General features: G+C 38.0%; 1 protein-coding gene across 1 annotated transcript; it reads right to left on the bottom strand.

Annotated features, from left to right (window-relative positions):
- Positions 1–22: 22 nt before the first annotated feature.
- Positions 23–23,799, bottom strand: LOC120090531 (uncharacterized protein YacP). Its single transcript, XM_039048255.1, has 10 exons — positions 23,386–23,799; positions 23,023–23,094; positions 22,819–22,943; positions 22,545–22,705; positions 22,310–22,379; positions 11,811–11,865; positions 11,244–11,327; positions 9,826–9,864; positions 1,349–1,395; positions 23–423 (listed from the first exon to the last, which is right to left on the bottom strand). Exons 1-10 carry the CDS (start codon positions 23,554–23,556, stop codon positions 318–320), a joined length of 930 nt encoding a protein of 309 aa, XP_038904183.1. The 5' UTR covers positions 23,557–23,799; the 3' UTR covers positions 23–317.

Raw genomic sequence — 23,799 nt, forward strand, 5'->3', positions numbered from 1 at the left:
TTAAATATACCAAACCATGTCATGCACAAATATTATGCTTCTCTTCACTGTTGGAACATAGAGACCCTACATCTGGAATTCAGAAAGGCTAGGGGAGCCTAGAACTTCATCCCCATAGGCCATATCAATAAACCTTGAGGTTATTTTCTGTCAGAAGTCTAGAGGATATGTATACAAAAGAGAAACAATGTGATTTTGTCTTCTATTAATCAGCTTGGAACAGACTGACATGCCTATGAACATGAGATTCGGTTTAAATTAATGAAGAAATAATGGAGTTAGAAAAAAAAGGGTATTTGTACAAACAAACTTCCCATCTACTTTGGTTCGCTTTCGTTGAGCTTCCTTTTCAGGTCATTGAGAGCATTGACGACTTCTGAATCAAGATTATGCTTTAACAGTTTCCCTTGGAAAGATGTTGATCTGAAAAAAAATATAATAAAGAAAGAAAGAAAGCAGGAGATTTACAGTAGTTGCTACCACTCTTCTTATTGAACGATTTGCTAAAGAATGCAGAATACATTCCAAGTCTGTAAATGAGTTGAAGTGAGGTCAATTTTACGCTATCATACAATAACACAGTATTGTTGATCCCTCGAATTAGAGGGTAGGGGAAATTTTAAAGGTTTGTTATGCATAAGGTCCAAGGCAATCTTATGCAATTTAAATGATCCAGTAAGACAATGGTTCATCTTGCAGGATGGGAAAGTAGGGCTTTTGCCACTTGGGGGATGGAAATAATATAAGATAATTTATCGGATGTAAGAAGAAAGATCACTAACTCGAGAGAAATACAGAGAATTGAAAAGGCAACACTCAAAAGCATCTCACAGTAGATATAGAAATATAAATTTGTATCATATTGGTTAAAATATAGTTTTGGTACCTTGTTTCATTGGTCAATGAAAATCAAAAAGTGCTAGTTTAATCACTAAAGTTTTAATGAGTTATGTAGTCAAAAGGTGACCACTCATTTTCTAGTAGTCGGATATCTACCATCTTAATCATCTCATAAATCTTCAAATTTCTTTCTTGCTTCTCTAACGATTGGACACACGTAAACCTTTTCTTTCCTCATTTCTATGCTAGTGATTTATAGAATGTCCACTAGGTTTTCATCTTATAAAAACTATAAAATTGATTCAAACTTGAGGGGCTAGTATCAAATTTTAAAACTTCAGAGACCAAATATAAAATTGGAGATTTTAGGGGTCAACACCAACTATTGTACTCTACTTTTGAACTTTAGACACCAAATTAGAAACTGGAGCAGATTTTATGGGTTGACACTAACCTATTATAATCTATCTGCATAAATACGCAAAATTTGCATCTGGAGGAGTCATACCTGTGTTCTTGCAACATCATTTCAACCTCCTTTTTTGATGCTTTAATCTACACTCACATAAATAAAATGTAAACTATAAGGTGCCATATATCACTAGTATTACCGTGTTCATTCAGAAAAAAGTAAAGCCATCCACATCTTCTCATTGTGCAAAAACTGAAAGCCTAGTTTTTATATGTATTCTCTCTTTATATAACTTCTTTAAAAAAAATGAAAGAATATAGGAAGATACAAAAAAACCAAGCCTACAAAAAGGGAGCCCAACTAAAGGAAGAGACTCGAGCTACACAAAATAGTGCCTACAAAGTAATTACAAAAGATCTTCGAAATCGAAAGCTAGAGGAAAACATTAAATCTAACGAGGGACCACACATCATTGGGATCATCCTCCAACCCTTTAAACACTATTTCACCTACTCCCAAAGATTCCGTAATAAAGCACACCCCCTAGCAACCCATAGAAAGCAACCCTTCTCCAACCAAAGCAAATGAAGGAGGAACTCCCCCAAGCATATAACAAGTATCCTGTGCGAAGCTAGCGAGAAACCAAACATTTGAAAGAAACAATTCCACAAAGTTCTCACGAACTCAAATCTCCAAAGAATGTGATCCAGGTCTTCCTCCTCTGCCAATAGAGATTGCAACAAAATGGGCCAACCAACAAGGGCAACTTCCACACAAGCCCGATTCATAGTGTTTGCTCTTCCATGTAAAACTTTCCAAGTATATAACTTAATTTTCCTAGGAACTTAATCCTCCAGAGACCAGAAAAAACCAACTCACCTGAGCGAGAAGGGTCCAACAAACTACAAAAGAAGGATTTGCACGAGAATACCTTCAATGGGTTGGGACCCCACACACAAATATCCCGTTGCCCAAGTCTAAAAACAAATACCTCAAGCATGGACAAAGGAGAGGCCTCCACCGTTGCTTCCTTACTGAACAAAAAACGGCAAAACCCGAACAAAAAGAAAATGGAACTCCCCTACCAAACTAAAAAGTTGGACAACATACAATTTTTAAAGGACGACAAATGAAAGAGACGTGGAAAAACTAAGCAAGGGGACTATCTTCCATCCAGAAAAACTAGGCAAGGGGTCTATCTTCCATCCACTGATCTTGACAAAAGTACAATATCCTTCCCCTCCCCCACCACAAAATGAGTCAAAGGAGAGAAAGAAGAGAGCTCCTTAGAAATATCCTTCCATAAATTCAGGCAAGTGTCTTTAACCCCAAGCAACATCCATTCAAAAGGGTGAGGACCGAACTATAAGCAATGATCCTATGCCATAAAGAGTTGGGCTCAAGGGAGAAACGGCATAGCCATTTGGCTAACAGAGCTTCATTACAAATCCTTACATTGCTAACTTCTAACCCCCAAGGAAACTAACCTCTCAATGGCCTCCCATCTAACCAAGTGTGACTCTTTTCCATCATCTAACCCTTGCCCAAGGAAATTATGCATAAGCTTCTTAATACTCTTACATACCTCCCTTGGAGCTCTAAAAAGGAAAAAGTAATAAATAAGGATACCACGTGAGCGAACCAAAATCAATCTACCAACTTTGGAGAAAAAGTATTGTTTCCATGAGGCCAACCTTTTCTAATCTTTCTCCCACACTGGGTTCCAAAAAGAAATGGATTTAGGACTACTCCCAAGGGAAGACCAAGGTAAAGGAACCAACTTCACAACCTAACAATATTGTCCACCTCTAAATCTTTTTCTCATCACAATTGAGCCTCATAACCTTTCATTTCTAGAGGAACAGAAAATAGAATCATCGGCGTATTGAAGGTGGGAAAGAGTCACAATCTCCTTTCCAATCTCCAAAGGATGAAGGATTTTACCAAATTTTGAAAATCACTCCTTTCTTATTGGCACTATAATCCTCCATTGTCTCATTAGCAACAAGTGCATAATCAAAATCTATCTTCCCACAACAAAAACGCTCTCCATAAATGACTACTTTTTTACTTTTGTCGAAAAAGGGTTTGTTTGACCTAGGGGTTTATTTGTAATTTCCTAGGGGTTTATTTGTAATTTACTTATGGGCCTAGGGCTTACTATCTATCTATTTATTTGAGCTATAACTTAATAATAAGATTCAATCGTGGTTTTTTTTCTCCTTGGCTTAAGGTTTTCCACGTAAATCAGTCTTGTGTTTCTCTTCTTCTATTTTTATTTTTATCATGGTATCAGAGCACGGAGACGAAACCCTAGCCACCATTGATGAGTCTCCTTCGACGACAAATTTTGAGATGGCTGACACAATTAAGAAAGCTATCCAACAATACCTAGAGACTGTCTTACCTCGCCTCCTCCAACAAATGAGTGCCGGTGGACAGATCGGGTCTCGCCCAAATGTGAGCGATGCCCAGCCACCCTTCAACCGCAGACCAGCCGACATCTCAAGTGTAGATAGTGATCGGCGAACAGATCCAGCCTTGTTCGGTGTTCGGCCAGGTCCAGTCGTAGCCCAGACGGTGTTCGGCGACTATTCAGATCTGTTGACGACGATCAGACCTACCGATTGGCCGGGAACCTTCGCGCACAGCAGGCCGGTCGATCTCCCAGAAGTTTTCGCACAACCCAGACAAGAGCTCCCAACCGCCACGACTCCGGATGAACTTCCAGCCGCGACTTCGGACCCTAGGGCAGTCGACCACACCGGGTTGCGTGACCAATCGACGGCGTTTTCTGACTAGCAACCTCCAGGGGTAGGACGACTGATCCTCTCTGACTGCAGTGACGCCAGTCCGGTTGTTTTTCCGGCGAACTCTCCGGCCGGTCTGACCGGGGCATGTTCTGATGAGATTAAAAGCAGGTTTGTTTTCCTCCAGCAACAGCTCGCTGAATTTGGGTCGATTCTTGGTACAAACTCAAAAATGGTTCAACCGGAATCGTCAAATTTACAGCTAGGCTCTAAGAATCCGGTAAACTCTTTCCATTCTTTACCTGTTACAAATTTATTATCTGGATTAATAAGACACTCTGCAGGGATTATAATTGGAGAAAAGTTGAATGACAAAAATTATTTTTTATGGTCTTAATCTATACGAATGGCTCTGGAAGGAAGACAGAAATTTGGCTATCTAATTGGGGAGATAGCCAAACCTGAACCCGGTAGTCCCCACGAGCGTCTTTGGAGAGCAGAAGATTCATCGCTACGATCAATTCTGGTGAGTAGCATGGAATCTCAAATTGGCAAACCATTACTTTATACAGCGACTGCCAAAGAGATCTGGGATGCAGTACAGCAGTTGTATTCGCAGAAGCAGAATGCATCCCACCTATATACCTTACGCAAACAAATTCATGAATGTAAGCAAGGAGCTATGGACGTCACGTCATACTTCAACAAATTGTCCTTGTTATGGCAAGAAATGGACTTATGCCGTGAGATTGTCTGGAGATGTATATATGATGGAACGCAGTATTCCAAACTTAAGGAAGTTGATCGAGTGTACGATTTTCTGGCGGGGTTAAATCCAAAATATGACGGTGTTTGCAACAGGATTTTGGGTCAACGCCCTACACCATCACTAAGGGAGGTGTGCTCTGAAATACGCCTCGAAGAAGACAGATCTAAGGCCATGAATATTTCAGTTGTTATGTCTCCTGAGGCTGCAGCTTTTGCCACCAAGTCATCTGGATCAGATAGTGACAAGAAACCTCCACCTATCTGTGAGCACTGCAAAAAACCATGGCACACGAAAGACCAGTGTTGGAAGCTTCATGGGAAACCTCAAAATTACAAACGACGCCAGTCACAGGACAAGACTGGTTCTGGACGTGCTCTGGCCAACGACTCGGCAAATGACAAGACTTTGACTCCGCCTCAAGTTGACAGTCAAAGTAACTTAAGTGTTGTTGGGATCAGTGCAATTGCACACTCAGGTACGACTCAGTCTTTTGGCTTTATTAGCATTAATTGGTAAACAGCCTTGGATTGTGGATTCTAGAGCAACAGACCATCTGACCGGGTCTTCTGATCATTTTATCTCATATCACCCGAGTGCCGGCAATGAAAAAATTAGAATCGCCGATGGCTCCTTTGCCCCTGTCGTAGGGAAAGGACATCTATCTCCGTTTGATGGTTTAATATTGCGTGATGTGCTGCATGTTCCTAAAATTTTGTATAACTTACTATCTGTTAGTAAAATTACAAGGGACTTGAACTGTCAGACTGTTTTCTCACTCGACATTGTTTTGTTTCAGGATCTGGGCTCGGGGACGACGATTGGTACTGCCCGGCACGATAGGGGGCTCTATTTCCTGACTGATGAAACTTCCTTTAAGGATGGTTATAGGACTAGTCTTGTTTCTTTGAATTTCTCTGTTGTTGAAACTGATTTTATGTTATGGCATTACCGTCTGGGACATCCCAGTTTTCAATATATGAAGTACCTTTTTCCGCATTTATTTCATAATATTAATATGTCATCCTTATAGTGTGATGTGTGTATCCGGGCTAAACAAAGTCGTGTTTCGTTTCACTCTCAACCTTACAAGCCGTCCAAACTATTCAGTCTTATCCATAGTGATGTCTGGGGTCCCTCACCTACCACTACCTCTACAGGCAAACGGTGATTTGTCACCTTTATTGACAATCACACCAGAGTGACCTGGGTCTTCCTTTTGACCAATAAGTCTGAGGTGTCCTCCGTTTTCCAACAATTTTATGCGACCGTCGAAACCCAGTTCAACACAAAAATTGCCATTTTACGGAGTGACAACAGGCGTGAATTCATTAATAACTTATTCCGGGACTTCCTAGTATCTAAAGGAATCATCCATCAAAGCTCGTGTGCCTATACTCCCCAGCAAAACGAAGTTGCCGAGAGGAAAAATAGACATCTGGTAGAGGTCGCCCGTTTCCTTATGATATCTACCTCTCTTCCTTTCTATTTGTGGGGTGATGCTATCCTCACTGCAGCCCACCTTGTCAACCGCATGCCTTCCCGTGTCTTGTCCTACCATACTCCTCTTGAATGTTTCAAAGAATTGTATCCCAACACCCGGTTAATTCCTGACGTACCTCTGCGGGTGTTTGGGTGTGTTGTCTTTGTCCATATCCATGGTCCTAATCGTACAAAATTCACTCCTCGTGCCCAAAAATGTATCTTTGTTGGGTATCCTCTCCATCAACGTGGGTATAAGTGTTATCATCCCTCGTCTCGGAAATACTTTGTGTCTATGGATGTCACCTTCCTTGAGGATCAACCGTTTTTTCCCGTTAGTCCTCTTCAGGGGGAATGTCCTGGTGAAGAGACTAACTGGTCCTCGTACTCTATCCCCCTAGAGATGTCGGCTGAACCTGAACATCCTAACCCTGTTCTTCCTAGTCTCTTCCCACTAATTCAGTCCTTAGATAACCTACTACAGGAAGAATCTCAGGAAGGAAACAGTGCCGCCTGTCGCCTCTCCGGCTCCAGTTATGAGTCTGACTCGATCTCAGTTCCAGGTATGAATATCCCTGTTTGTGATATTGATGATTGTGTTGAGACTGATAATTGTAGAATGGATAGAGATGTAGAGATTGATGCAGATAATGAGAAAATAGAGGGAACTGAGGAGGATGGAGAAACTAATGGAAAAGACAACACAGAAGAAATAACTTTAGAAAACGAGAATAGTGGAAGGGAAGGTGATTGTGTGGGAAATCCTTCTGCCAAAAGATCCATAGATCAGACGACTGACTGCAGTAAGGAACGTGGAGAAGAGGAGAACCGTGATGCGTCTCTTGATCTTCCAATTGCCTTGAGAAAAGGGACTAGGTCATGTACAAAGTTTTCTATACATAGTTACATGACATATAGTAACCTATCTTCTGAGTTCAAGGCTCTTACTACTAGTCTAGATACGGTAATGGTTCAAAGTACTATACAAGTTGCCATGAAAACTCCCGAGTGGAGGGCTGCAGTTATGGAAGACATAAGAGCCCTAGAGAAAAATGGAACATAGGAACAGGTTACTTTTCCTGAGGGGCACAAGACGGTTGGATGTAAATGGGTATTTACTGTCAAGTACAAATCCGATGGCTCGATTGACAGATATAAGGCGAGACTGGTTGCCAAAGGCTTTACCCAGACCTTTGGTATTGATTACTCTGAGACATTTTCTCCTGTGGCCAAACTCAATACGATCCGGGTGCTATTATCTGTTGCTATTAATAAAGATTGGCCTTTGCACTAGTTGGATGTGAAGAATGCGTTTCTTAATGGAGAACTCGAAGAAGTCTATATGAACCCTCCACCCGGCTTCGAACACCAGTTTAACCATCGGGTTTGTAGATTGAAGAAGTCTCTTTATGGGTTGAAACAATCACCAAGAGCCTGGTTTGACAGATTCACCACATTTGTTAAAGCTCAGGGGTATGATCAGGGGCACTCAGGCCACACGTTGTTCACAAAAAGGTCGAATTCAGGAAAGACTTCAGTACTTATTGTGTATGTAGATAACATTGTTCTGACGGATGATGATATTGATGAAATCATAAGACTTAAAACGAAGATGGCTGAAGAATTTGAAATTAAAGATCTGGGAAAATTGCGATACTTTCTTGGGATGGAGGTGGCCCAATCGAAAGAAGGTATATCTGTATCACAACGAAAGTATACTCTAGATCTCCTCAAAGAAATAGGAATGATTGGGTGTAAACATGTAGACATCCCTGCAGAGTATAATGTCAAACTGAGTAATGTTAATAATGGAGCTCCGTTAGCAAAGAAAGATATCAGCGATTAGTCGGGAAGTTGATATATTTATCTCACACGATACCTGATATATCATATGCCATGAGTGTTGTTAGTCAGTTCATGCAAGCTCCCTATGAAGAACATATGACAGCAGTTGAACGCATCTCACGGTATTTAAAGGGCACTCCTGATAAAGGTCTTCTGTTCAGGAAGTCTAGTAAACGTGGTATAGAAGCATATACAGATTCGGACTGGGCTGGATCTGCTGTTGATAGAAAGTCTATGTCTGGATATTGTACGTTTGTCTGAGGCAATCTGGTCACTTGGAGAAGTAAGAAACAGGGAGTGGTTGCCAGGAGTAGTGCAAAAGCCGAATACAGGGTCATGTGTTTGGGGATATGTGAAGAGATCTGGTTGAAGAAAGTATTAACAGATCTTCGACAAGACGGTGAGCTTCCAATGAAGTTGTTTTGCGACAATAAAGCAGCAATAAGTATTGCCAACAATCCAGTCCAGCATGATAGGACCAAACACGTCGAGATTGACAGACATTTCATTAAAGAAAGATTGGACAATGGGAGCATATGTATTCCCTACATCCCTTCAAATCAGCAGATTGCAGATGTCCTTACAAAGGGGCTGTTAAGACAGAGTTTTGATTACTATGTCAGCAAGTTGAGTCTGATCGATATTTACGCCCCAACTTGAGGGGGAGTGTCGAAAAAGGGTTTGTTTGCCCTAGGGGTTTATTTGTAATTTACTTATGGGCCTAGGGCTTCCTATCTGTCTATTTATTTGAGCAGTCTTTCTGTATTTCAGTGTAACTTAATAATAAGATTCAATCGTGGTTTTTTTTCTCCCTGATCTAGGGTTTTCCACGTAAATCAGTCTTGTGTTTCTCTTCTTCTATTTTTATTTTTATCAACTTTTAACCAGATAGAATGAATTAAAAGTAAGTTTGCCACATAATTGCACAAATAACTCGTGAGCCAGATTCTTGAGAAGAGATAATTGGTAAAGAATTCATTTACCATCGAACATAACAAGTAAAGAATAATAAAGGTAGGCTGTTCCAGAATGAAATGTAGTCTATTCCACGTGAAGCTCTATAGTAGATGTTCATACAACAATCCAAATATAGGTATTTAAAACATTGTCCACCATTAAACAAATATACAAAAAATTATGTATGACCTAAATGTCAACTAGGTAAGGTCAGCCTCGTTACAATATTGCAAGGAGAACAGGTTGAGTCCAAACCTTTGGGCACACCTTTTAGGCGTGAACCATCACTTGCAGTGCGCCTCATGTTAACAACAATGTTGGACAATCTATTTACCATTGGTCAAAATTTTAAAAAAAAAAAAAAAAATTAGGAGTTCCAAGCCTCTTTTATTATCGAGGGCTTCATCTTGGGTTATCCCTTGTTCTTTCTTCTTTTGTGCCCCTCATTGAGAGAATTGCAACTTAAGAAATAGAACTCTTCTCTTTCCATAGAGATAGATTGAGAATTCACATGTGTATGTGAATTCAGGTCACTAATCCGTAATAGAAAAGAAAGGATAAAATGGCATAAAAAATAACAAAGTGAATTATAAATTCATTTCATCTGAATAGAGAAAACAAGAACAAAAAAATATATATATTGAAGCATAATGTCTATAATATACTTAACTAAAGACGGTGGTGTCCTAGAATCAACGTTTACATGGGAATAAGAACATATGTTTTTTTACCATGTTATCATTATGCACCAAATAAAATTAGACTTTTCTCACCTCAGAAACTAATGCCTTGCAACTCCAAATAAAGGCTCCCTGAAAATTAAGTAACAGAATACAGCCTTTTCAGCCATAAAATATTGGTCGAAACAACCAAAAGTTATATATGCAAACTTACATGATTTAACCATCCCAACTAAACACTTTAAAGGAAAAAAATTAAAAATAATAAAGATGATTAAAAAAAACAAAAAACAAACTAAACTTGAAATACAGGAGTAAATCAAAACCATATAGCTGAAAAGAAAGCATAGTGAAGCAATATACTCCGTTCCAATACTGGAGCAGCAATGTAATACTAATAACCATGAGTGTCAGACAAACTTATGATGGGTGCCCAAAAAATTATGAGAATGTTTAATTAATATCTCAACTAGGTGACTAGCATGGTTGGATCAATGCCCTCAAGGTCATCCAAATTTAGAGCATGCCACTTTAGACCACGAGACAAATCAATAATAGCCTTTAGGAAAATGTACATTTTTGTCCCCAAGTTTTGGATTTAGTTTTTATTTAATCTCTAAATTTCAAAATATTACACATTTAGTTCTTAAGTTTTGAGTTTGATTTCAATTTAGTCTCTAAGTTTCAAAATATTACAATTTTGTCCTTGAAATTTGAATTTTGTTTCAATTTGGTCCCTATGTTTCAAGATTTACACTTTTAACTTCGATTATTCACTAAATACTTATTTTCTGTCTTTAGTATTAATTTATGTTAATAAATTGAAAATCATTAAAAGAATTATAATTAATTAAGTTTCACTATTTTTTTTTTCATTTTTAAAATCAAATTCAAAATTTCATTTCATAATTATTTTTAATTAATTAATAGAAATTGACCACAATGAGTGAAAGAAATATTTAATGAAAAATTGAGGTTAAAAATGTAAAATCTTGAAACCCAAGGACCAAATTGATACAAAACTCAAATCTCAATAGTAAAATTATAACACTTTGAAACTTAGGGACTAAATTGAAACAAAATACAATAAGGACCAAATGTATAACATTTGAAGACTTAGGGACCAAATAGAAACTATACCCAAAATCTAGGGACCAAAAAGATATTTTTTTTTCCTAGCCTTTATTTATTCATTCTATCTCTCACTTTCGGATAAGGACAATCCTTGATGGTTTACATTAGAGCAACAACTAAAACTTCTAAATCAGAAATTCACTTAAGAAAACAATCTCGTGCGAATAAAAACAAAATAAATATAAAAATTAACAAATACCCAAAGATAACAATCTAAGTAACCGCAGAGGAGAAATCCTTAAAGGATCAGACCACAAATTCTTCCATGTCATGAATCAATTTCATTAGAAGATTAAAGATAAAAATAATATACTCTGACCATATCTGCAAAAGTTAATGCATAATACAGTGAGGCCCAAACAATGAGGAGATCATACTGCTCCATGGGCTGCATGCTGCTGACAGACATCAGAAGTCACTACCCAAACTTTGGGGCATCCATCCTCCTTCAGGGCTACAACCTGCAACTCCAAAGAGATGTAGATTTATAAGGAAAATCACAGGAGTTTCAAAATTTAAGATCAACGAAATCAAGCATGTAGTACAGATAAAGTTCAAGAACCAAAACAGTAGTAAAGCAACAAGCTAACAGCAAATCATAGACGTGACTTAATAATAAATTGATACAAGTTGTTTTTCATTCACATTGCGTTCCAAATGAAAAAGTGATACCATGGAATCAATAATCTGACATTGCCAAAAGTGAAGGACCGGCAAACATCTATATATATTACAAATTGAAATCCGCATCCATAAGTTTTCTTGACAAGAATGATATCTCTGCAACCCTTGCTTCCCAGCAAAATGCTTCTAGCTGATTCATTTTTTATTTGGACATGTGCTTTACTTATAAGTCTAGCAGAGACACGTGCATAGAGAAGTACATTTTATTCTATTGATTTTTACCAGTGTTACAAGATCTTATTCATGAAGCCTAATCTTACCTCTGTTTCAATCCATGTATCTGCACACGACTCACCTGAATAAACCACATCGATTCTGCAAGAACAATTCTACCATTTTAAAAGCCTTAAGTGAAAATTTATTAATTTTCTATTGAACTGATTTGACTGCTAAGTATGCAGACTGCAGAGTAACAAGCCACGTCAAACAATAAAGGTCTGAAAGAGTGAGCTGGACATAAAAGAGACCTTACATAACATGAGGTATAGCATAATTCAATTCTTATGATAAATGCTTATTTTCCAAGGGTAAACATATTCAGCACACATCAAAGGACACCCTCAGAGTATTATTTTTTTTATTAAATATAAAAAAGGAAAATTCTATATTCTTTTAAATTAAGCAAATTTGAAATATCAAACTCAAAACAATCAGCAAGAAAAACACTGAAACTTTTTCATAATATGATGTAAAAATAAAAGTTTGAAAATACATTTTTTTTATGCGTTGAAAGTTTCCATGGTTCTGGACACCATTAGATGAGCCCTCAGTGGGACTTGCCCCGACAGGAAACTGGAAATGCCCATCAAGAAGTTCCTCAGAAAGACTTCAGGCCCCATTGATATGAGACCATGAATATTATTACATCCCAGGAAAAAAAAAATGATAGAATCTAACAATTTTCATTGGGAAAAAAAATAAAAGAATATAAATACAAGGACATACAAAAAAAACAAGCCCACCAAAACACACCTTCGAAAGGAAGGGATTCCAACTAAGTAAAATGTTACCAAGGAATAATTACAAAAAAAAACTTTGATACCGAAACCCAAAGCGACACATGAAACCTCACTAGGTACCACACCTCACAAGAGTCCCTATCCCTACCTTTGAACACTCTATTGTTCCCTAAAAAACAGGGACACTTTAATTTAGCTAGCGTGTGTCGGACACTCCGACATTCTGACCCTTGTTGGACACATATCAAAACTCGTTAGTGCAACTGCAATAGATATGTTAGACACTAGTTGTACAAAGCCAAAATAGGACCAACATTTGGAAGACATGCATCAAACTCTTCTTACATATACTAAGTCAACAGATATGACAAAAATAATAAAATTTGAGAGCAACATATCGAATTAATTTTTTAAGCATAGAAATAAATAAACTCATTAACTTTAAGTTTCCTTCTGGTTTAAAAATGATATATATGTTAAAAATATATGTTTTAATAAATGTGTTATTGGCGTGTCCGTGTCCAAAATTTTAAAAAAATGACGTATCGCCATGTCAGTGTTGTGTCATATCTGTGTCTTGTATCCGTATTTGTGCTTCTTAGATTATTCCTCTCCCCCTAAATATCTCAACATTGTACACACCCTTGCAAACCACAAAAAATGGCTTTTCTCTCTAAAAAACGGATGGAGGAGGAATTTCCATGAAAGCACCTCCACACCGCCCTTGCATACTGACAATTCCAAAGAAGATGATCTAGGTCTTCTACCACCTTCTGATAAGAATATAGTAGAAAGGCCCCATTAGCGAAGTCATCTTCCTAGCAAGCCTGACTAAAGTGTTTACCGGACCGAGCAAAACTTGCCAAGTGAAGAACCTGATTTTCTTAGGTATATTAATCCTCCAAACCACATTAAAAGCTGATCCCCTACCAGGGGAGGGATCCAACAACCTGAAGAAGGATTTACATGAGAATCCTTCACTAGGATTAGGACTCCAAACACAAATCTCTCTCCTCCCAACTCCAAAAGTGCACTCATCCAATAAAGAAAGATGAAAGGCCACCTCCATCGTTTCCCTATTGGACAAATGACTACGAAACCTAAAAGAAAAAGACACAGAGTTCCCAGACCATATCAAGAGATCAGAGACTGACTGATTTTTGAAGGAAGACAAATGATAAAGATGAGAAAAGGTAGAGCAAAGAGGACTATCCCCCACCCATTGATCGGTTGGGATTTTGGCAAGTTATTAGAATTGAAGAATCCCACATCGGTTAAATTGAAAAATAGGGATGAGTTCCAAGTCTATAAAAGGAGTCCATGCCTTTAGTTTTCAGTCATCCCACTTAGAAACACTTTAAGCTTAATGTGCTAATTTTTAATTAAATGACTTTTGTATTCTCTAGTTCGAGAGTGGGAAAAAGGTGAGAGTAGTCAAAAGCTTTGAGAGAGTGCTATTGTAATTGGGGTCAGGAGAGAATTATTCTAATTTTGTGTGATTGTAGGGGTGTACACAGGTTGGGTTGGTTAGGGTTAGGGGTCTTTTTGGGCCAACCCAAAGATTCGAGTTGGTCAAACTTCTAACCTTGTCGGTTCTGTACAAGGGGCTAACTCAACCCAACCCAACCCAAATATTCTCGGGTTGGGTCACTGGGTTGTGATTTTTTTTTCCCTTCTTCTTAAAGATCATGATGAACTACTGATGGAGAGAAGAACGGAAAACAATTAGAGCTTAAAATTACATCTTTAATTTCTCCAAAACTTGGAAATTGAAGTAATAAATCACTAATTAAAACATGATGTATATGAGTTGGAAAAAAGAAAGAAAAAGAAGAAGTCCAAGATTATTAAATTTCCTCAGGGTAAATATATAAATTCGTACACAAAAATACTTTCCATGCAGAGAAGCTAAACCCAAAGAATCGATAGAAACATCGAAACTTAAATCCATCCCCATTAGTACCGGTTAATCAAAATCATACTAAGCAAGGATCAAATAGTAGAGTCAACGAGAAAGAATCTGACATATTAAGAGGCAGAAAGGAGGATGGTGATTGAAAAGCTTAAAGGTAATAAAGGATGTTCAGTGCTTACTTCTCAATGGTTGCATGTATACTTGCAACTACTATGAGACTGTGAAAGATTAAAAAGGAGATCGACAAAGATTGAGAAGGCAATCAACGCATCACCAAGAGTCTGAGAGAGTTTGAGAGGGAGACGAGACTTGATGAGAGATTGAGAGGGAAACGAACTGAGATTGGGAGGGAGACGTAGAGAATCAAACGAGAGGGAGATGGGTGTTTGAGGACTAGGCGGTGCTTAGTGAAGCCCGACAATAAAGGATGTTCAGTGCTTACTTCTCAACGGTTGCATGTAAATTTGCAGCTACTGTGAGACCGTGAGAGATTGAGATGGAGATCGATAGAGATTGAGAAGGAAATCGATGCATCACCAAGAGTCTGAGAGAGTTTGAGAGGAAAATGAGACTTGATGAGAGATTGAGAGGGAAATGAACTGAGATTGGGAAGAGGACACAGAGAATCAAACGAGAGGTAGATGGGCGTTTAAGAGCTAGCGGTGCTTAGTGAAGCCCTAAAGTTGGTAATATACATGTATGTACATGTGTGTGTATGTTTTTAATAAATTATAAAAAATTATTATTATTATTATTATTATTATTATTATTATTATTATTATTAATGTTTGGATCGAGTTGGGTCAACCTAGACAGGAAAATGGTGAGCCCAAAAACCAACCCGATTTTCAATTTTTCAAAAATTATAACCTGATCCAACCTTTACCGTTTGGATTTGGTAGTCCAGATTGGTCAGGTTATCGAGTTTTTTGAACCTCTATGTGATTGTGACAATTTTCTAGATTGTGGATTTTTTTTGGTCCGTGGTTTTTCTACGAGTTAAGAGTTTTCGATGTAAATTCTTATGTTCAAAGTTTTTATTGCTTTCTTTTAATTTCTCTGCTATTTTTCTACTCTTTCCTTCCATAGGAGTGGAAGGTTTTTCCCAACAAATGGTATCAGAGCGTTAAATTCATAGTTCCTTGAATTTCTAGGTATGCTCTGTGGTTGCAGCAGTGTCTAACATTACATGTCAAAAAAGAATTCTTGAAACAAGTTGCAGTATTGTGAACCGTGTTGGTTGTTCATTATTTGTTGTTTTGCTAGGAAGAGAAGCAGATATGTCAAGCTTTATGAATTCAGTAAAGTTTGATGTAGAGAAATTTGATAGAAGGATCAAGTCCGGCTTGTGGCAAGTGCAAGTCAATGATGTACTCATACAAGCTAGGTTACACAAGGCCTTGAATGGAAGACCATATAGTGGTACTTCTAAAGAGTTAAGCGGTAATGGTGGTCCAAAAAAGTTCAGTCGCGATTCCAGTAAAGGTTCTAAGAAGTCTAGCATGAGTGATGAAGATTTAGAGGAAATTGATTTGAGAACTACAAGTGCAATCAGGTTAAATTTGGCTAAAAATGTTCTAGCAAATGTACATGGAATTGATAGCCAAAAGGCTTTAGGGGAAGCTTGAAGCAATATATTGGGCATAGAGTATCTCAAATCAATTGTACCTGAAGGAGCAATTCCACACGTTGCGAGTGGTCGAAGGTACAAAAATCTCAGATCATTTAGGTATTTTTAATGGCATCGCTTCTGAGCTAGAGGTGAAAGGAGTGAAGATTTGATGAAGATAAGACACTCAGACTCATCTGGTCACTTCCTCGTTCTTATGAACATATGAAACCAATCTTGATGTACAAGAAGGAAACTTTAGATTTTGTTGAGACTACTGGTGAACTTTTGTCAGAAGAAAGAAGACTGAAGGGTAAGGGACATATTTCACAAGAGGATTCGGTACTAGTAGCTAGCAAGTGGAAAAAGAAAGAGTTCCTATAAAAAAAAGGTTTGTTAGGAATGTGGACAATTTGGACACATGAAAAGTCCTAGTAGAGCAGATTTGTCAAAAAGCTCTAAGTCAGATGCTAATATTGTCTCCATCGTCACAGAAGACAATTTCTTCCATTGAAGCAAAGCAATATTCATCCTTGTGGTATGTGCACTTTACTATGATAGAGGATGTGATGTTAGCAGTTCCACAAATTTGCGCACAGACATTGACTCGGCGTTTATGTAAGGTGTGTGGTAGAAGTTATGTCGATGGTTGAAGGACTTCCAAGTGAGCCAAATAAGTGAAAGTTGCACCATAAATATTAGCAAGGTTTATCAAAATGCGACGAAAAAAAAATCTTGGGAGGTGGTATTCCAAGTGGCCTACTTTTTATGATAGGGTAGGTTATAATTCCCTAACTTGAGAATTATGATCGTTGGTAAAGACAATGGATATAGCAGAAGATGTGGATTCTTTAAATATCTTGCCAAGATGGAATTTGTTGAGAGTTGGGTAAGTTATTGGAATTGAAGAATCCCACGTCAGTTAAATTGAAGAATGGGGATAGGTTCCAAGCCTATAAAAGGAGTCCATGCCCTTGGTTTTCATTTGTCCCAGCTAGAAATACTTTAAGCATAGTGTGCTAACTCTAATTAAATTCCTTTTGTATTTTTTAGTTTGAAAGTGGGAAAAATGTGTGAGCTCTGGTTTGTCCGTAGTCATTGCTGAACAGAATCGGTAAAATAAGGTGATATTTTCATTTTTCTTTCACATCAAAAGGGTTTTCCATGTATACTTCGTGTGCGTTATTTGTTTTTAGTCTCCCAAAATTTTATGGTCTATTGTTGGTTGATTGTTTTGGAGGTGATCCTAGTGAGCTGTTGATATTCTTTCAATTATCTCCACAATGGTATAAGATTATCCACTTCGGGCATAAATCCTCATGGCATTATTTTTTGTTTCTCCCCAAAAGGCCCCATACCATTGGAGATAGTTGTCTTCCCTTATAAACTCATAATCATCCTCTTATTTAACCAATGTGGGATGTTGATCGCATTCCCGACAATCCTTCCCTTGAACAAAGTACCACATAGCCTCCCCCTCAAATAGTCCTCCATCTGTCTAACTTTTATCTAGGCTTACTCCTCTTCACGGAAACACCCTGCCTATCTAGTAGAGTTCAACCACGGATCACACTATGACTACTTTCGAGGCTCCATACATCTTCGTTTGGCACTTGAGGATTCTACCAGCATGGTTAAGTCAGGGGCATGGCTCTGATACCACTTGTTAGGAAAAACCTTCCACTTCTACCGTAGGAAAAAACAGAAAAATAATAGAGAAATTAAAAGAAAACAATAAAAACTGAGACCACAATAATTTACATGGAAAACTCCCAACTCAGAAAAAAACCACGGACCAGAAAAAATTCACTATGAGAAAAATTGTTACAATCACGCAGAATAATTCTCTCTCCCGACCCCAATTACAATAGCACTCTCTCAAATATTTTTACTACTCACACCTTTTTCCCACTCTCAAACTAAAGAATACAAAAGAAATTTAATTAGAGTTAGCACACTAAGCTTAAAGTGTGTCTAACTGGGACGACTAAAAACCATGGGCATCAACACCTTTTATAGGCTTGGAGCCCATCCCCATTCTTCAATTTAACCAATGTGGGATTCTTCAGTTCTAATAACTCGTCAAAATCCTAAAAAATTCAACCTTGGCAAGATATTTAAAGAATCTACATCTTCTATTACATCTATTGTCTTCACCGACAATCATAATTCTCAAGTTAGAGAACTATAACCTACTCCACCATGAAAAATAGACCACCTTGAATACCACCTCCCAAGATTTTCCTTTTTCGTCACATGCCGAAAAACGTTGTTGATATTTATGGTGCAACTTCCACCTACTTGGCTCACCTGGAAGTCCTTCAGCCATTAACATAACTTCCACCACACACCTTGCATGATCGCCAAGTCAATGCCCATGCACTAATTTGTGGAACCGCTAATATCACATCCTCTATCATGGTAAAGCGAACATACCACGAGGATGAATATTGTCTTGCTTCAATGGAAGAAATTGTCATCTGTCGTGATGATGGAGACAACGTTTGCATCCGACTTGAAGCTTTTTGACAAACTTGCTCTGTTAAGACAATCCTTTTTCATGTGTTCAGATTGTCCACATTCCCACCAAACCTTTTTTCCACGAACTCTTTCTTCTTCTTCACTTGCTAGCTACCAGTACTAAATCCTCTTGTGAAATATGCCTCTCACGCTTTAGTCTTCTTTCCTCGGACAAAAGTTTACCAACCACCTCAGCAAAATCTAAAGTTTTCTTCCCGTACATCAAGATTGGCTTCATGTGTTCGTAAGAATGAGAAATGACCAGTTGAGTGTAAGCGTCTTATCTTCATTTTCTATATTCACTCTTATCACTTGCAGCTTAGAAACAATGTCATAGAGAATACCTAAATGATCCAAGACTTCCACTATTCATAATGTGTGAAACTGCTCCTTCAGGTACAACCGATTTGAGATACTTTGTGCCTAAACATTGCTTCATGCTTCTCCTAAAACCCTTTGGCTATCAAAATTTCATGCACATTTGCTAGAACATTTTTAGTCAAATTTAACCTAGTTGCACTTCCAGCTCTCAAATCTATTTCCTCCTAGTCTTCATCGCTCTTACTAGACTTCTTAGAACCTTTACTGGAGTCGCTGTTGGACTCTTTTGGACCACCATCACCGTTCCACTCTTTAGAAGTACCACTATTTGGTCTTCCCTTCAAGGCCTTGTGTAACCCAGCTTGTATCAGCACATCGTTGACTTACACTTGCTACAAGCCGAAGTTGATCCTTCCATCAAATTTCTCCACATCAAACTTTACTGAACTCGTAAAACTTGACATATCTGGTTCTCTTCCTAGCAAAACAACAAATAGTGAACAACCAACACTATTCACAATACCGTAGCCCGTTTCAAGAATTCTTTTCTAATGTGGAACGTCGGGCTCTGCGACAACCACAAAGCATACTTAGAAATTCAAGAAACTACAAATCTAACGCTCTGATACCACTTGTTAGAGACCACAGACCACCAGATATCTCCACAATGATATGATACTGTCCACTTTGGGCATAAACTCTCATGATTTTGCTTTTGATTCCACCACAAAAGGCAGCATACCATTAGAGATAGTTGTCCTCTCTTATAAACCCATGATCATTCCCTTATTTAACCAATGTGGAAAACACCTCCCACTTCTACCATAGAAAATAGCAGAAAAATAATAGATAAATTAGAAGAACACAATAAAAACTAAAAACACAAGAATTTACATGGAAAACTCCCAATTCGGAGAAAAACCACAGACAAAAATAAATCCACCTTGTGAAAAATTGCTACAATCACATAGAATAATTCTCTCTCAATCTCAATTTCAAGAACTCTCAAAAATTTTATATTACTCACACATTTTTCCCACTCTCAAACTAGAGAATACATAAAAAGAATTTAACTAAAGTTAGCACACTCAAGCTTTAAGTGTTTCTAACTGAGATGACTTCAAACTAGAGGCATAGGCTCCTTTTATAATGGTAGAAGCTCATCACTTCTTCAATTTTTCCAATATGGGACAAACTGTACTTCTAATATATTGCCAAAAACTCACTTCAGTAATAGTATTTTTAGACATATGGTTTCTATTGGATTCGAAATGTTCGTTTTGGGGTATGATGAGGATGCTATGGGTGTGTCAACCTAGTTGAGATAGCCAAGTGCATCTGTTGATCCCTAGTTCTTATTTTTAGTAGTTTCTTGTAATTCGAGTATTAGTCTCTTTTTATTTCATCAATGAAAAGTGGTGTTTCCTTCTAAAAAAAATATATATTGCCAAAAACACAACAAATTCCACCTTAGCACAATATTTGAAGAATCCATAGCTTCTGCAACATCTATTGTCTTCACTGACAATTATAATTCTCAAGTTAGAGAACTATAATCTACTCCACCATGAAAAGTAGACCACTTGGAATACCACCTCTCAAAACTTTCCTTTTTCGTCACATGCCGTAAACCTTGTTGATATTTATGGTGCAACTTCCACCAACTTGGCTCACCTGGAAGTCCTTAGCATCGACATAACTTCTACCACACACCTTGCATAACCGCCAAGTCAATGCCCATGTGCAAACTTGTGGAACTGTTAACATCACAACCTCTATCATGGTAAAGCGAACATACCACGAAGATGAATATTGTCTTACTTCAATGGAAGAGAATGCCATCTTCCGTGAAAATGGAGACAACGTTAGCATCTGACTCAGAGCTTTTTGACAAACCTACTCTGTTTTTCATGTGCTCAGAATATCCGTATTCTCAATAGCCTATCTTCTGCTCGAAAGACTCTATTCCTTGAACCTCTGCTGGAATCACTCTGGAATTGCACTAGAACACCACCACCGCTTAACTTGCACTTGTGTAACCCTGATTGTATTAACACATCTTTGACTTGCATTTGCCACAAGTTGAAGTATTCCATCAAATTTCTCCACATCAAATTTTACTGGACTCATAAAGTTTGACATATCTGCTTCACTTCCTAGCAAAACAGAAAATAGTAAACAACTCGCATTATTCACAAATACCACACCCTGTTTCAAGAATTCTTTTCTGATGTGGAAGTTCAGACAATGTTGCAACCACAAAGCATACTCGGAAATTCAAGAAACTACGAACCTAAAGCTTTGATACCACTTGTTGAGAAAAACCTCCCACTTCTACTGTAGGAAAGAGCCGAAAAATGATAGAAATTAAAAGAAAGCAATAAAAATTGAGAACCCAAGAATTTACATGAAAAACTCCTAACTCGGGGAAAAACCATGGACCAGAAAAAATCTACTATGTGAAAAATTGTTACAATCACACAAAATAACTTTATCTCCCGAACCCAATTACAAAAACACTCTCTCAAAGCTTATATACTACTCACACCCTTTTACCACTCTCAAACTAGAGAATACATAAAGGGAATTTAACTAAAGTTAGTACACTCGAGCTTAAAGTGTTTCTAACTGGGATGACTTGAATCTAGAGGCATGGGCTCCTTTTATAGTGGTAGGAGCTCATCACTTTCTTTTTAATTTTTCCAATGTGGGACAAACGACTAATATTTTGCCAAAAACTCAACACTAGAAAAACATTTCCTTACCATCCCCCACCATACAAGGAACCAGATGAGAAAAAGAAAGAAAATTTTCATAGCTCTTGGTGTGCGTATGCTATATCCTCATCCTCTTGGTCACCAAGAGGTCTGAAGTCTTAAACTGAAAGTGTTTCTTGTTTAAACTTCCAGCTCAGAACTGAAAAGAGTAATGAAAACTTCAAGCCACAAATCATCCTTTTTTAAGTCATCTTTTTAAGGCATTGAATTCTAATTTGTCTGAAACCATCTAAATATATTTACCCTTAACTTACTAAATAAATATGAACCATCTTGTGTCATCGTGTGCATTGAAACTTTTAAGGAAAAATGACCTAAGCAAGAAGATAAGGGGCTATTTCACCCTTTCTTCAAAGTTCTAGCTGAAATTGGTCAAAGGCTGTTTCTAATGCTGCAGAAAAGCTGGGTTATGTTTCATCAACCATCTACACGAAACATATCATCCATACAAATCCCTTTTTTCTTATGCCACTAATTCATCATCTCCCACTTGTTCTGCATCTTCAAATTTATTCATTTCCACGGTCATTAAGTATGCAAATAGCAACCATGGGAACCCCTAATCCCAAATGCATGTCTACTAGCAGCGGCAAAAGATTAGCAGCAAACTGAAGATTATATAGATTAACGAGGCTACATTTTAGATCATAAGAAGTACCCAGCAAAGTTTTCCTTGTGTGTTGGGAGTCCAGACAGCATCGCATCAAATACAACTACGACTTTGACCTCTGTAAATGTTGTAAGTATGTAATCAGGGACAATGGCAACTAAAAATCAAGTTCCCATAAAAATTGCTGAGCATCAAGGAAAATCTAAACTATTAACCTACAAGTCTATAACCCAAAGGTTCAGGCCTCGTTTTTTAGACGTTAAAGAAGGGGCAAACTGCAAACCTCTCAGCATACTGAACGTAATAAGCTCATCAATTAGCTTTTGGCGAGCTACGTCAAGTCTCCCATTCATAAAATGTTTCTTCAGTTTCACCCAGTAGCCACACACATTATAACCATCAACCAGCAAGACAGGGACTGCGTTGTCTATGCCCTGGTTTGTACTGTCAGGAAAATATAAGGCATTAAGAGCAGTATTTCTCCCAGCAACTTTTGGGTTATGTCATGGTTGAAAGACAAAATGTTATAAAAACTAGTTTGTCAATCAGAGATGTACTAGTAAAGAGCCAATGTGGGATCACGATAAAGCTCCGTATCTCCTGGGAGGTCCTCCTTCTCTACCTTCTTCTTCCGGTAACTAGTAGCAGGCTTAGGTGCGCCAGATTTCCTCTTTTGAAACTCCTACGAGTCTTTGTAATATGAGAGGCATCATAGATATCCGAATTTGCTGAAAAGGTTGCAGCAGAACCAAATAACATACCTTCCATAATTTCAGAAACTGCAAATTCTGCTTCAGATTTGACGTAATTCTCGGAGGAGGATCAGAAGCACCCTGCAGCCAGAAAGCCAGTTAGGTTTTGCACAAAATTATTCATCTATCCCATAACATAATCGAATTTTCACGCATTACTAGCAGAGGCTATCCACAAAAATGGCGGAACATTGTGATTAACAATAAGTAATGATATGAGAAACTTAGACTGCACATCATAACCAAGTAAATAAAGCATGTACAGACTACAGAAAGAGGACATCTCTCTGACCCGGCATGGCAGAAGACCTAGCAAGCTACTTCTAAAACAAAATTGAGCATTAAAAACGAAGTAGTTTGAAGCATAATCACCGATGAAGTTTGAGGCTGCCTTTTGCTCTTCGACACTACAAGCAGCTTCTTCTTCTTCTTCTTCTTCTTGGGAGAAAAGGAAGAAGAATAAGATGAGGGAGAGTAACTCAAGCCTGAAACCGTGTTCGCCGGTGACGATGAAAACAGTTTCACTGATCCAATCACCTCCATGAATTCAAGTTGAAGAAAAGATCTCCATGACAACAGAGACTTTCACTTTGCAAAAGGATTCATTCCGGTCCCTGCGATTCACATAGTAAGGGAAATTTTCTCTGATTAAGCTCCACCACCAATTGCTCCGTCTCAGCTTCTCGGCTTACACAGTTATTCTCTCTGCTTCTTCTCTCTGATTTTCGTACGGTTTTTGGTGAATGCAGGGAGACGATGGCTTGGCTGTCGCTAAAGCAGCCACAC

The sequence above is a fragment of the Benincasa hispida genome, chromosome 11, assembly GCF_009727055.1.
Source record: "Benincasa hispida cultivar B227 chromosome 11, ASM972705v1, whole genome shotgun sequence".
Lineage (NCBI taxonomy): Eukaryota > Viridiplantae > Streptophyta > Magnoliopsida > Cucurbitales > Cucurbitaceae > Benincasa > Benincasa hispida.

What these genes read in the sequence shown, in the direction of transcription:
- LOC120090531 (XM_039048255.1), bottom strand. Translation starts at nt 23,556, where the DNA reads ATGGAGGTGATTGGATCAGTGAAACTGTTTTCATCGTCACCGGCGAAC. An exon ending in ATACATGGATTGAAACAGAG is followed by an intron (nt 11,328 to 11,810) that starts GTAAGATTAGGC and finishes TTGGAGTTGCAG; the next exon opens with GTTGTAGCCCTGAAGGAGGA. An exon ending in GCAAGGCATTAGTTTCTGAG is followed by an intron (nt 1,396 to 9,825) that starts GTGAGAAAAGTC and finishes ATGTGAGTGTAG; the next exon opens with ATTAAAGCATCAAAAAAGGA.